Consider the following 15,583-nt stretch of genomic DNA (forward strand, 5'->3'; position numbering starts at 1 on the left):
GACATTCGAGGACATTCAAAGACATTCAAGGACATTCGAGGACATTCAAAGACATTCGAGGACATTCAAGGACATTCGAGGACATTCAAGGACATTCGAGAACATTCAAGGACATTCGAGGACATTCGAGGACATTCAAAGACATTCGAGGACATTCAAGGACATTCGAGGACATTCAAGGACATTCGAGAACATTCAAGGACATTCGAGGACATTCAAGGACATTCGAGAACATTCAAGGACATTCGAGGACATTCAAGGACATTCGAGGACATTCAAGGACATTCAAGGACATTCGAGGACATTCAAGGACATTCAAGGACATTCAAGGAAATTCATGTTTTGCACGAAGCCAAGATGATGTCCCAAAGAATGTGAAAGGTGTAAACAAAAAACACTCACCGGGTTTTTACAAGTAGTGAAAAACTCAGGATCAGAAATGGGATCACTAAGATAAGAGCGGTTGATGTTGGCTCGAAGACCTTTAGGAGGTTCATTCGTCATCTTCACGCCATTTTGAAGGACAGAGACGGGAAAATTTGGACTGGGATAACTCGTCAACCATAGCCTGAAGTCCGGGTGCGTCGTGTCGGGGTTGAACTCCTGTAAAACGTATATAAAATGGTGAGGATGTGTTATAATGAGCCGTCATCAATTGAGCGCGAAGTCTTTACGGAGAAATATCAAACCGAAGTGTTCTTGTAAAGACAGAGAGATATTCTCAGTAAAGACCAAGCAAGCGAGGTGAATAAAAGGTTTATTATATGGCATCATTTGATCTGAATGAAGCTTTCTTTCTTTTCGGATTCTCTCTGTTTTGCAAGATTTGGTTTTTACTTGTCTAGTTTTCGTCAGTAAAACATAAATCATCAAAAGTGTTGGCTGGAAAATTGAACTCTCTTTTCGAGTAATTTTTCTTCGGACTCGTATTCGCTTTTTGCTTTTTCCAAAACTTTCGCTGTTTGCTTTGGGAACTTTGTTCACATTTTCTCGAAAATTACGCGTGCTGGACGGCCGACAAAAATGCTTCTGAGCCATTAAAAGCACGCCATTTCACCGTAAGTGACGTTTGCCATATGATAAACGAGAGAGATGTTTTTTTTATATGTTTTCATTCACAAACCTCGCAGACTTTTTCTAAGGTCGGCATCCATGATGTGGCAAGATGACAATTTTGTAAAACCACCCATGTTCCTTCTTTTGTCCCTTTGTCGATCATGCGCATTGCAATGGGACCCTGACCTTGACCCAACGACAACGAGCTCAACTTTGAGCCGCTAAAGCCCTAAATGAACGGAAACATATTCGCAAGTTCAAGAAGAACACAGTGCGGTCAATCTTCCTGCATTAAAATTTCTTCGACTGAAAAGATGAGAAAAACCGAAGAAAACTTAAGAAAACACTGTTGCAGGTACACTATTTTTGGCAAACAGTTCGTCATAAAAGCTAAAGTCAAGAAACACCACAAAACATAATTGAGAAAAACACCAAGACATGGAAGTTTTCTAAATGAAATAAAAAGCATTTTTCATTCTGCAATGTGAAAATGACTGATAAACATTTGAAAATCGCAAATCCCAGGAGTTCTAAAAAAAAAACGTTTCCCAGTATGTCCATGGTTGAAGATCGTGTTTTAACGTTTTACGGTATTTCCAAGTTTACCAGTGATTTAAGATTACATTTCTAAGTTCCCAGTGGTTCAAGATCGTGTTTTAATCGCGTTTCCAGTTTACAAGTGATTTAAAATCGCCTTTCTAAGTTCCCAATAGTTCAAGATTGTGTTTTAAGATTTAATCGTGTTTCTAAGTTTAACAGTGATTTAAAATCGCGTTTCTAAGTTTAACAGTGATTTAAGTTCGCGTTTCTAAGTTTAACAGTGATTTAAGATCGCGTTTCTAAGTTTAACAGTGATTTAAGATCGTGTTTCTAAGTTTAACAGTGATTTAAGATCGCGTTTCTAAGTTTAACAGTGATTTAAGATTTCGTTTCTAAGTTCCCGATGGTTTAAGATCGTGTTTTAACGTTTTACGGTATTTCCAAGTTTACCAGCAATTTAAGATTACATTTCTAAGTTCCCAGTGGTTCAGGATCGTGTTTTAATCGCGTTTTCAGTTTACAAGTGATTTAAAATCGCCTTTCTAAGTTCCCAATAGTTCAAGATTATGTTTAAAAGATTTAATCGTGTTTCTAAGTTTAACAGTGATTTAAGATCGTGTTTCTAAAATTAACAGTGATTTAAAATCGCGTTTCTAAATTTAACAGTGATTTAAGAACGCGTTTCTAAGTTTAACATTGATTTAAGATCGTGTTTCTAAGTTTAACAGTGATTTAAGATCGCGTTTCTAAGTTTAACAGTGATTTAAGATTTCGTTTCTAAGTTCCCAATGGTTGAAGATCGTGATTTAATCGTGTTTCCATGTTTACCCATGATTTAAGATGGACCATTCTCAGTTAGACTCTTACCTGATCATCAGCAAATTTCAGTAAAGCAGCTGTAGGATCGGAGCCAGGAGAAAGAATGAAGATCAGTGGAGTTGTACATGAAGAGTCGGTAAATGCTTTAGCCAAATCAAAAGGTGGAGGCTCAATGTATCGTTTGTCTAACTTCATCTTCACAAATTGTTGAACTGCAGGAGTCACCTACCGTGAAAATTCATAGTGTACAGAGGTAATAGATGCATCATGGGAAGGATTTTTTGTAAATTATTTTTACCTTATCTGGTCGTAAACATCGTAGGACTATAAGTTTGTGAAAAACATCCAGTTTATCGTTCCATTTATCCGGTAGAGGTTCGCTTTGAGGTTCCTAAAATGAGAAATATTTCCGATTTCTAAACTTCCACAGATGAAATGACAAATTTAAGTTCATAGTGTAGTGTAAAAGATCTTTTATCTCATTTTCCAACAATGGATTTGCCATATTAAAAGCTGAATGACTCTTTCCTCTTCCCTTTATTTCAAACTCTACACCTCTTACTTCCCATTTTGCACCCTTACGTCTACTCCAGCCCTTACTCATCAGTCTACATTCTTTACTTCTCACCTCAAAACACTCATTTTCTACTCTATCACCTTACTTTTCATTCTACGCCCAATACTTCAACTCTGCACCCCTACCTTGTTTGTCTACACCCATTGCTTTTAAATCTACACTCCTTGCATTTCATTTCAACGCCTTAGGCCCTTACTTCCTACTCTGCACCCCATACCTTCATTGTACACGCCTGACTTCTCAATCTAAGCCCATCATATTCCACTCTATCCCCTTTACTTCCCACTCTACTTCTCATACTTCACCTCTGCACCACTAACTTTTCCCATTAAACACCTTACTTTTACTCTACATTCCTTTGGAGAATTACAACAGTTACACACATGATATTGGACACCCTGTAGTACATTCCTTTGGAGAATTACAACAGTTACAAACATGATATTGAACACCCCGTAGTACATTCCTTTGGAGAATTACAACAGTTACACACATGATACTGGACACTCCGTAGTACATTCCTTTGGAGAATTACAACAGTCACACACATGATATTGGACACCCCGTAGTACATTCCTTTGGAGAATTACAACAGTTGCACACATGATATTGGACACCCTGTAGTACATTCCTTTGGAGAATTACAACAGTTACACACATGATACTGGACACTCCGTAGTACATTCCTTTGGAGAATTACAACAGTTACACACATGATATTGGACACCCCGTAGTACATTCCTTTGGAGAATTACAACAGTTGCACACATGATATTGGACACCCGTAGTACATCCCTTTGGAGAATTACAACAGTTACAAACATGATATTGGACACCCCGTAGTACATTCCTTTGGAGAATTACAACAGTTACACACATGATACTGGACACTCCGTAGTACATTCCTTTGGAGAATTACAACAGTTACACACATGATATTGGACACCCCGTAGTACATTCCTTTGGAGAATTACAACAGTTGCACACATGATATTGGACACCCGTAGTACATCCCTTTGGAGAATTACAACAGTTACAAACATGATATTGGACACCCTGTAGTACATTCCTTTGGAGAATTACAACAGTTACACACATGATACTGGACACTCCGTAGTACATTCCTTTGGAGAATTACAACAGTTACACACATGATACTGGACACCCCGTAGTACAAGCACAAAATAAGAAGCGATAGAAACGCATTCGTGAAAACGTGAAAGATAAATGAAATAACTTTTCGAGCAACTGTTCATTTGCCAACATTTTTGACTTTCATGAAAATACTCACGTTACTGTCGTATATTTTTTTCCATCCATCAACTTGACTCTTAAACGTTGTGTGAAAACCTTTAAACCTACAGAATATTAAGTCACATTAAAGAAATCTTCAATTTGTGATATAAAAACAAACATCGACGATCTAAAGTCCAGTGGCGTACTTCTCTAAATCATCCAAGCGGCACATCTCGTCCCAGGACCTCGCTGGTAGCCACGAGCATGGATTCGCATGAGGATTATCAAGGCCCACGCCGCCGGTAAGCAGGAACTTCCACTCCTCGTCTTCAATTTCATTTTTTCCTTTGAGGAGATTTACGCAAAGCAGGAGGGAGAAAAGAAGCTGGAGTTTAAAACAAGAAAACGAATACTTTTGTATATAATGTCGCCAAGAATAAGAAACATACTCCGAATAAAAGGTCCGGGTTCAACATAATATTTGAGAAAACAAACAAGACGGTTTTTTACATACAGTTGTATTTCTAACTTCCATATTTACGTAAAAGCACAATTGAAATAATACATTGAATATAGAAAACAAACTTTTTTATTACAGACATGTTTCGGCAAACTTATACCATCATCAGTGCAAATGAATTTGTTACAGAATGTGATACTTAAATATATATTTAAGGATCACATGTTTATCTCTATTTACATATTTAAGTATCACATTCTGTAACACATTCATTTGCACTGATGATGGCATAAGTTTGCCGAAACATGTCTGTAATAAAAAAATTTGTTTTATATATTCAGTTTATTATTTCTAATTTATTGCAAATTCATCGTCAAAAATGTAAAAGAAAATAAAAACGAACCTTATCCTTTTCAAATAATGATCGACATATGTTACAATAGAGAGAATACGTGAAATGTTCTCGTAAGATGTTCAATCTGTAAAGAAATTCAATCTGAATCACTCCAACTTATTAACAATAAAGTCAAACCTACCGATTAAATGCATCTATATATATACGCCAGTTTACATCAGTTATATGAACAGCATCGTCAATCACCTAACTGTCATCTCTATTCCAATTAACATTCTGTCTTTAACAACAGGTCTGCCCTTGCAACATTCTCTCTTTAACAACATGTCTGCCCTTGCAACATTCTGTCTTTAACAACATGTCTGCCCTTGCAACATTCTGTCTTTAACAACATGTCTGCCCCTTGCAACATTCTGTCTTTAACAACATGTCTGCCCTTGCAACATTCTGTCTTTAACAACATGTCTGCCCCTTGCAACATTCTGTCTTTAACAACATGTCTGCCACTTGCAACATTCTGCTTTAATTACATGTCTACCCTTTGCAACATTCTGTCTTTAACAACATGTCTGCCCCTTGTAACATTCTGTCTTTAACAACATGTCTGCCCCTTGTAACATTCTGTCTTTAATTGCATGTCTACCCTTTGCAACATTCTGTCTTTAACAACACGTCTGCCTTGTAACATTCTGTCTTTAATTGCATGTCTACCCTTTGCAACATTCAGTCTTTAGCAACATGTCTTACGTTTAAAACATTTTGTCTTTAACAACATGTCTACCCCTTGCAATATTGTGTCATTAAAAACATCCTAACCTCTAGTAATATTCTGTCTATAATAATTTCATTGCTCCTTGCAACATTCTGTCTTAACAACATCTCTAATACTTGTAACATTTTGTATTTATCCTTAGCCACATGATGTCATAAAAAACATTTTATCTCTTGCAATATCATGTCTTTAACAAAACTCTACTGGTAGCAGCACTCTTTTCCAGATCAAACTTCCTGCCTGAACAAACCTCAACCCTTTCCGAATATTTGCCACTCAAATACACATCAGCCTCTAGCAACATCTTCATTTCAACATTCCTTTAAGCAAAAAATCTCTCCCCCTAGCGATGTGTCCTTCTACAATATTATTTGAAAGACTAGTTTTAAAGATTTTAAACCTTTTTTCAACTTCATCGTTCTTCTCCGAGTTATCAATGGACATGATGAATAAATTAATGAACCAAGTCAGCGAGTACTGGTACATGGGCTCGATGTTTGCAAGATCAGCGATGGAGAAAAACAATATTGAGGAATGGACAGCGATCGGTGCGTAACCCATACGTGTTTTGTCAATTTTCTTCTCAGTTTCGTCAGCAATCGCCTTGGAAACAGAACAAAATGACATCACACTGCTTCATTTGTGCACTATGGTGCAATAGCACTTATCATGTTTCCGCGAAAAACCTGTTTTTCGGAGATTTCATTTGCCAGCACTTTGGAAGATGAAAGAACATTGATAGCAGTCTCGTCTTCAAGAATGTTTCCCTCCGACGACAAAATAGAAAGAATTTTATCTTCTATTTCTTTCAGTTGTCTATAAACAAAGCCGTGAGAAAGGCAATCTGCATGGAATTATTTTAAAACATGCAAGATATGTTATGCAGGGTGTATCAACAAAGATAAAACTGGGCTTTTGCAGAAAGTTCTCTGAAATAAGACGAACGTTGAATAAGCAAAATCCTTCAATGATTTTTAGTGCTTAAAGGTTCTCTAACACAGCTTGAACTTGCGTTGGCCAGCACGTGCACCAAATTGCTTGAAATTTCGATAGCTCGTACAACAAAGTCCATATTTTGACTCAGGGTTATTAAATTGTTTTTCCGAGGATAATTTTTCGAACGCAAAATCTGTTTTGAAGGACTTTTAACAACAGTTCTTCCTCTGGTAAAAAATCTAGCATTTTCAAAAAATTTATAGGCTGCCGTGCCAGGCAGCCTTAAAATACTTAGAATCAGTAAAAGTTTTTCAACTTTTTTTTGATAAATCCTGTATAATGTGGTATCTACCCAGTAGTGATGCACCAGGCATGTATAATGTATTCACATTACTTTGCTATATTAATTTTAATCAAGTGTGTCACTGGTCAAGCAGACCTCAGGAACATCAATTTTTTCATAGTTGTACGCTTATAAACTTCAAAGGCATGTAATTTCAGGATAAAGTTACTCTAAGGCGCAATAAATATCCCAAATTTTGTAAGGTTTGGATAATTGTCTATACTTGGAGCCAGGAATAACTGCAAAATTACAGTGTAAATGTCACACAAGTAACGGAAAAATTGCACGGAAAGATCAATTATCGTAGCATTCAGTGGCGCAAGCAACCCGCATGTATCGTCGTGCTTGGCAAATTTCAAATCACCAACATTGCTTATTTCGCAGGAAATCTATTGTCTCCACAGTGCGTGAACACCAAAACATTCACACAGCACGAGCAAGCTTACGGGCTGGCTACGTCACTGATACCACTGCAGTATGCTTCACATGTATGATTTGTCACTGACCTCTTGTTTTCGGCACTTTGGATTATCAACGCATTCTTTTCTTCTTCGAGCTCGGGTCTCTCGCGAGCAACAACGATGCCAAGTAGCTGATCCTCTAAGCCTTCTGGAGTTATCATGAAATTCAGCAAAGTCACCTGGAAGAAACGAACGATTTCAGTCGTAGCTCAAAGGAAGAAAAAACCTAACGAAAAAAACGAGAGCATCTTTCATCTCACTTTTACAGATGTTTCTGGGAGATAATGAGGATTACGAAGTTTTGTAGTGACGTAAAATCTAAACGAAAAAATCATATTTCCAGAACTATTCACGAACACAATCTTTCTACGGAAGAAAATTCAATAATAGAAGCATACAGGGGAAGGACAAAACACTTGGCGTGTTTTTAATCACCTGAAATCTTTGGAATACTCAATTACACTGTCTCCAAGCTTAATACAAATGCTACCGCCTTGTTTGAATGTCTGTTTCAACAACAGCGGTTCGAGGACTGGGTCGAGTTCTTCACCAATGTTTTCCAAAAGTACCTGGTTTAAAAGACGTTGCCAGTTTACGAGCAAACTCGGGCGTTGATCGGGTTCAACGAAAAAAACTTACAGGAGTTCCAAACTGGATACAGTTCTCCAAAGTACGAACATAATCTTGGTCGGTCAGCTTGATCACGTGAAGATTATTTTTCTTCTCCATGTTCTTGATCCATTTGTTCGCCTGACCTTGAGGATCGATACAAAGTGGCCAGCGGTTTGCATTACTGGACAACAGAAGAAAGCGTCGTCAATAATCACGTTAGAATCACATGGAATAGGGACCGATCTTCAAGGGGAGGGGGTCGTCCAGATTAAGACCAAGGTTTACTACGACGACGTTCAACGAGGAATGAAATGTTGATCGCACTCATGTGCAAACCGTTGAACTAAAATTAACGGAACGCTACCTGAAGCAAATAATTGAAGCCAAATCTTACACTCAGACACGCGTGTGTAGTGTTTCGAGATTCTCTCGCGGTGCAGATATTGATTGAACTACACACGCGTGTCTGGGTGTAAGATTCGGCTTCAAGAATTTATAAGGGTTTTCTATTACAGGTAGCGTTCCATGTATTTTAGTTCAATTTGAATTCCAGCTTTTTTATCATGGCGGTCAAATAATGAAAATAGTATGTTTTTCAATTTTGAGTGTCGAAAATTCTGCAAAATCATACATTCAAACTGTAAAAGACAATCCAAAAGTTTTTAAAGTAGCCTGAACTATTTGATTCGTACAAATACAAAAACATGATAGAGGCACTTTATAAAGACTGATGATTTTAATAAGGCAACAATTACCTTATCACAATACCATTCTCGACAGAGAAAGAATCAGTGGGCAAACCCCAGATATTCCAATCGCGTATCTTCACTGGATCACCAAAGGTCCCAGTGACGGAGAAGTCACTCGAGCAAGGAATTCCGTTTCCAATACACTGAGCTTGCCATTGTTTGATTTGTTCCTATAGTGACACAGGATATTTTTGACAAAAATGTCCGTATCAAAACATCCGAGATGTATATCGATAGCATAACACACACGGTGCGAAAAACAACACAATCCCTTGTTCTTATAAATTCGAGTCAAATCAGTTTGTAAAACGCTGGCAAATCTCGACGCCATTATACTTTTCAGTGTTTTCAGTTTTCACAGAAACAGTTACGTCACAAACAGATAATTGTTCATGCTTCGTATGTGGCAAGATATTGAGAGTTATGTGTAGGCTCTTCACCAACGATTGCGTAGGTGAATGGTTTGAGCCCCGGAGTATCGTTATACGCTTGTAGATGTAGATCATCCAGGTTAATCGAGCCCACAGTTGATGTTGTAGAAAATCCTTCTGAGGACTCTACTAACCTAGATGATCTACATCTACAAACATGTAATATGATTTCTCAATCCATATTCAACAAGGTACGCCAGAGGACATATATTAACATATATTAACATATATTAACATATAATTGACAAATCATTACGGCAATGATTTGCCAATGACTATGAAGTTACTTGCTTTGTGTTTAACACAAACGAAATAAACACTGGATCTCAACGGCTAGCTAGGCATTGGAAGGGTCAAAACTTTAAACGTATATCGCAACCTTTAATTATTAAGCTGCATAAGAAATTTTCTCTTTTCTTAAATTGTAGGAAATTTCTTGTTGTTATACTATGCGCTGTATATATTTAGAAGGTCTGAAAATTATGGAAATATTCATATAGATTTGTCAGATCGTAGAATTTGAAACTTATTAAAATCATGTAAACATCCCATTGGAAAGATTAACGTGGAAAGATTTTTACCTGTCGAAACGAGGGATGTAAATGCGCCAAGATAGGCTACAACACCAGACGAAATAAGGACATCACCAACCAAATTTTAAACAATATCCCAAGCTGCTCAGCGGCATTCGTCCAACTAAGGACATAAGACAACACGTTCGTTATACGAGCACGTCACGCGCAGTTCACGCGGGCTATATTTTACCGTGTTTTTCACCAAGACCGCTGATCAATTTTCAGCGCGCTCAAGTTTCTTGAGCACATATCGACCTGAGGGAAGGTAAACCACATCATTCATCGAAACAGTTTCTTGAAATCTCGAAAAGAACATCATTACGACCTGTTGTTCTAGTTCTCCTTTTCTTTTCACGTTTGCTTCAAATTTCTCCTGCAATCTTGCGAGTTTAGCCTGAACTTCACGAAGCGCAGACCGCTTCTTCTCCAAACCCTGGTAGAGTAAAAGACGACGAACGTTTACAGCCTTTCTCGTGATGACCTCATTGAGATTAACACGTCGCGAAAATCGAATAATAAAGGTCTCCGGATGCGAAGAATCTTCAGTTTTTTAACGTCACCCATGTGATAAAATTCAACATCAAACCGAACAAGAATTTGCTTAAACCACTTAGGATTTTGATAAATCGATGTACAGTTTGGTCGAAGCGATATAAGATTGGGCGAAACTGATTCATAATTTGGTCAAGCCGATTTGAGATTTGGTCAAAGCGATTTGAGATATGGTCAAGCCGATTTGACATTTGGTCAAGCCGATTTGAAATTGTGTCAAGCCGATTCGAGATTTGGTCAAAGTGATTCCGGAACTTTTCAAGCAACGATGAAAATTCTTCCTTACGAAGACCCTGCATGTTTATCCAAATGTGTCCTTGTGTAATAAAAACTGATGCCCAAACAACACAGTCGATTTGAAAGTAACTCTGAATTGACTTGATGAATTGAAATACATGCACACAATCTTTGTTTGCCCTCATATCCTACCTCCATAGCCACAGCTAACTCAGCCTCAGCAGCAGCCAAAGCTTCCTTCTTTGGAGCTACCACTCGGGCAACCCTAAATAAAAACAGAAAATCAACTCCATGTGAAACGAAAAATCCTCCTGTATCCTGTACCTCACAACACGTTCGAGAAATGAGAACATTTGAGAACTCTCCATCTCTCATTCCCTCGTCCACACCTTTCTTGTCAAACTTTATCCCCACTTCTTCCTCATAGTACCTCTACTCATAAGAACAGCCCTTCTTTCCCGCGTTTAACTTATAATAGACAGTGAATCACGGTGAATTGAATGTAATTAAAAAATAAAAGATGTTTATTGTGTTTGCAAAGGCATATGCAATCTGAGGAGACCTTTGGTAGAACTCGAGAGCAGATCTAGATGAAGCACTGATGTACAGTGATGCACTGTGATGTATCCTCGTGTAAAATGATGTACAGTGATGTATCCTTATGTAAACTGATGCGCACCTGCTTTAGAGTCCTCACAAACATCTCAAAGGTTTGAATAAGCCAGCGCTAACAAAACAACATTTTTGACTTTTTCTATTAAATACCAACAATGCAAAACAAACAACTTAAAAACGAACGCTTAAATTTTCTCTGCAACATGTATTCATGGTTCATTTTCAATACTCTCTTTGATTGATTTGATTGATTTGATTGATTGAGCTCAGATCGAACGGAGCTCACATGCAATCAGCGCATGCGTTGCACTGTTTTTATTTTATAATGAACATTGAATAACAAGTAAATACTTCATTTACTTATCATATTGATCCATCGCAATGACCCATTTACACAAGCCTTCGGCAGCAGTGGACGCAGTCTTGATCTTATCGGGATCGAATTCCGGATTCGAGGTGTACTTCTGACGGATGGTTTTCACAATGCTTGGTGCAATGTTATCCTATGGAATGTTTTCGGTTTGAAATCTCTCAGAAAGAGTAAGCAAAGATAACATCATTAGTAGAAAATGAGATCACCTTATCATAAGTGTGTAGACTTTTCAGGAAGTTCATGTCACCAAGAATCTTCTTGGAAGGTCCCCAGAAGTCTTCGATCTTTTTGCCTGAAGTGAAAGTTCTATTGATGAAATTAAAGTTCTATTCATGAAGTAATTATAAAACGCCAACATTCAACAAGGTTTTCGCAGAGACGCTTGTCTGAAATGACAAAAAAGAAAACGAACCAGAGCCAGATGGATCAGGTATTCTATCCGGTTTGATTCCCTTCAGTACACAAATGGCTTCCATGACTATTTTCACTCCATTTGGAGGAGATTTCATCGTCTTCACAACAGTGATATCTTGATTTGTGAGAGTGTTAAGTGCAGCTAAAGCACTCTCTAGGATCGGCAATGCTTCACCCAGTTCATGATCACATTCGTCTTTAATGGCTTGAGCAGCCCCCGCTTGCTCATTGGCTACGGCCTCGTCAGCTTTTACAACCTGGAAAGGAAAGGTATATCTTCTCAATAACCTAACGCATAACAAAGAAATGACGGCGACTCTCTCCCATCACCCACAGTTTGGCCTTACACAACGTTCAGATTTGTCTACTTCTTCAGACTCATTCTTTACGACAGTCAGTTTTTAATCACGGGATTGACAGTTCTATAAACCTTTTCAGTTTCGGCAACTTCAGCCGATTCTTTCTTGATAACAATCATCATTTCGTCGACCTCTTTACCAGCAACTACGAGCTGTGGTTGCAATTCTTCCAATTCCCGTTGCATCACCGATACCTACAGATACAAAGACAGCGCCATGGAAGGTATCATTCAACAATAGGAAGTGAACGATAAATTAGAGAACAACAAACCTCCGAAGCGGCATTCTTCAACCTTTGTAAACCATTTTCGTATCGATTCTTTGCCTGGATTACTTCACTGCAACAATGCAAAACTTTGAATGCTTTGAATTTTGAACAAACAAAATGTACAAAGAAAAAGATGTCGATTGCTGACACAGGCATACAGTAGGAGATTCTTTGGATGAACGCAAAGTCGGAAGTAAGTAAGAATTCTTCGGTTAATTTCATAACAAAATTGCGCCATGCACAGCTCCTTACTGTCATCAGATGGATTGGAATAAATATCATCAAAAGCGATGGCAATCATTCGAATCTTCCCGAAATAAACACATAAATTGCCACAAAAGTGAAGTACGTTTATTGACAAACTCGGCCCAGGCTCCTTGCGTATATCAAATACGTCATGCACTCATTTACAATCTGATGTACAGTGATGCATTGTGACGTATTCTTATGTATACTGATGTATACTGATGTACACTGATGTACAGTGATGTATTCTAATGTACACTGATGTACGGCAAGACTAAATAAAGCTGGTAAATCAATCGTGCTTCCATTTTTACTCACCCCTGTTTCTTTTGAAGGAGAACTTTAAACGTGTTGATGAGTTCAAGATATGACGTCGGTGTCACGTAATTATGACGTTTCAGTTCGCTAAGAAACCTCGTTGATAGAACACGTGTTCCCGTGTGAAATTCCTGGCACATCTTGACACAGCCCCCTCGTATCGCAGAGGACATTTCGGTCTCGGCGAGAAACCGCTGGGCAACGACTTGTAAAGCATCCGCCGGCCATGACTGAATAAAAAAAACATAGAATGAAGCAAAACGTCTTTTAATATTCACTTTTTTACACGTCATTTTAACACTCACTTGAAACCAGTCGATAGTACAGCAATTCACAAGAGAAGGAAACTTTCGTAATCTTGTGCGGAAAGCATCGCCAATTGGACTCATTGCTAGAACAATGTGCAGCTGATTTCGTACTCTTTCGATGAAGAAATTGAACAGGGCAACAGGGGAACCATCTGTCTGTTTAGATTTTTCTCGTTGTCTTAAAAAAACGTCGAGTGAGGAGAGTTATAGTGAGCTCAAATACAAGAAACATGATCATAAACACAACATTAAAATAATATTACCTATCAAACACACGCATTTTTTCGCAAATCTCTTGTTTCTCGTCCAGTGCAAAAAGGTTTGGTACCTCGCCTGCATTCAGAAGGTTATTTATGTCTTCGAGGAATGACTCCTCTTTAATCTAAAAAGTAAACAGCTCCGTAATACAAGCATAATACAAACTAAACCTTTAAAAAGACTTCACTGATAGAAAACAGGGCTATGAGAAAAGGTTACACAGAGAGCATAATACAAAATTAACCTTTAATATAGTTTCACTAATAGAAAACTGTGCGAGGAGAAAACGTAACACAAAGAGCATAAACCTTTAAGAAAGTTTCACTGATAGAAAACTGTGCGAGGAGAAAACGTAACACAAAGAGCATAAACCTTTAAGATAGTTTCACTGATAGAAAACTGTGCGAGGAGAAAACGTAACACAAAGAGCATAAACCTTTAAGAAAGTTTCACTGATAGAAAACTGTGCGAGGAGAAAACGTAACACAAAGAGCATAAACCTTTAAGATAGTTTCACTGATAGAAACCTGTGCGGGGAGAAAAGGTAACACAAAGAGCATAAACCTTTAAGAAAGTTTCACTGATAGAAAACTGTGCGAGGAGAAAACGTAACACAAAGAGCATAAACCTTTAAGAAAGTTTCACTGATAGAAACCTGTGCGGGGAGAAAAGGTAACACAAAGAGCATAAACCTTTAAGATAGTTTCACTGATAGAATCCTGTGCGAGGAGAAAACGTAACACAAAGAGCATAAACCTTTAAGAAAGTTTCACTGATAGAAAACTGTGCGAGGAGAAAACGTAACACAAAGAGCATAAACCTTTAAGAAAGTTTCACTGATAGAAAACTGTGCGAGGAGAAAACGTAACACAAAGAGCATAAACCTTTAAGATAGTTTCACTGATAGAAACCTGTGCGGGGAGAAAAGGTAACACAAAGAGCATAAACCTTTAAGAAAGTTTCACTGATAGAAAACTGCGCGAGGAGAAAACGTAACACAAAGAGCATAAACCTTTAAGAAAGTTTCACTGATAGAAAACTGTGCGAGGAGAAAACGTGACACAAAGAGCATAAACCTTTAAGATAGTTTCACTGATAGAATCCTGTGCGAGGAGAAAACGTAACACAAAGAGCATAAACCTTTAAGAAAGTTTCACTGATAGAAAACTGTGCGAGGAGAAAACGTTACACAAAGAGCATAAACCTTTAAGAAAGTTTCACTGATAGAAAACTGTGCGAGGAGAAAACGTAACACAAAGAGCATAAACCTTTAAGATAGTTTCACTGATAGAATCCTGTGCGAGGAGAAAACGTAACACAAAGAGCATAAACCTTAAGAAAGTTTCACTGATAGAAAACTGTGCGAGGAGAAAACGTAACACAAAGAGCATAAACCTTAAGAAAGTTTCACTGATAGAAAACTGTGCGAGGAGAAAACGTAACACAAAGAGCATAAACCTTTAAGAAAGTTTCACTGATAGAAACTGTGCGGGGAGAAAAGGTAACACAAAGAGCATAAACCTTTAAGATAGTTTCACTGATAGAATCCTGTGCGAGGAGAAAACGTAACACAAAGAGCATAAACCTTTAAGAAAGTTTCACTGATAGAAAACTGTGCGAGGAGAAAACGTAACACAAAGAGCATAAACCTTTAAGAAAGTTTCACTGATAGAAAACTGTGCGAGGAGAAAACGTAACACAAAGAGCATAAAC

At 37.9% G+C, this 15,583-nt stretch overlaps 1 protein-coding gene across 1 annotated transcript in view; it reads right to left on the reverse strand.

Annotated features, from left to right (window-relative positions):
• Positions 1-15,583, reverse strand: part of LOC124453780 (dynein axonemal heavy chain 7-like) — a 67,013-nt gene that overhangs the window by 7,481 nt on the left and 43,949 nt on the right. The window contains 27 exon segments of the mRNA XM_047004634.1: positions 403-603; positions 1,124-1,285; positions 2,464-2,640; positions 2,714-2,806; positions 4,284-4,350; positions 4,435-4,613; positions 5,092-5,167; positions 6,216-6,418; positions 6,502-6,631; positions 7,601-7,734; positions 7,816-7,873; positions 7,991-8,124; positions 8,195-8,348; positions 8,923-9,086; positions 9,939-10,021; positions 10,113-10,144; positions 10,146-10,177; positions 10,248-10,355; positions 10,904-10,976; positions 11,687-11,829; positions 11,906-11,991; positions 12,112-12,370; positions 12,544-12,666; positions 12,744-12,810; positions 13,305-13,534; positions 13,610-13,790; positions 13,876-13,994. Of these exon segments, the coding sequence (XP_046860590.1) occupies positions 403-603; positions 1,124-1,285; positions 2,464-2,640; positions 2,714-2,806; positions 4,284-4,350; positions 4,435-4,613; positions 5,092-5,167; positions 6,216-6,418; positions 6,502-6,631; positions 7,601-7,734; positions 7,816-7,873; positions 7,991-8,124; positions 8,195-8,348; positions 8,923-9,086; positions 9,939-10,021; positions 10,113-10,144; positions 10,146-10,177; positions 10,248-10,355; positions 10,904-10,976; positions 11,687-11,829; positions 11,906-11,991; positions 12,112-12,370; positions 12,544-12,666; positions 12,744-12,810; positions 13,305-13,534; positions 13,610-13,790; positions 13,876-13,994 (3,468 nt within the window).

This window comes from Xenia sp. Carnegie-2017, unplaced genomic scaffold, assembly GCF_021976095.1.
Source record: "Xenia sp. Carnegie-2017 unplaced genomic scaffold, XeniaSp_v1 HiC_scaffold_25, whole genome shotgun sequence".
NCBI classification, from domain to species: domain Eukaryota; kingdom Metazoa; phylum Cnidaria; class Anthozoa; order Malacalcyonacea; family Xeniidae; genus Xenia; species Xenia sp. Carnegie-2017.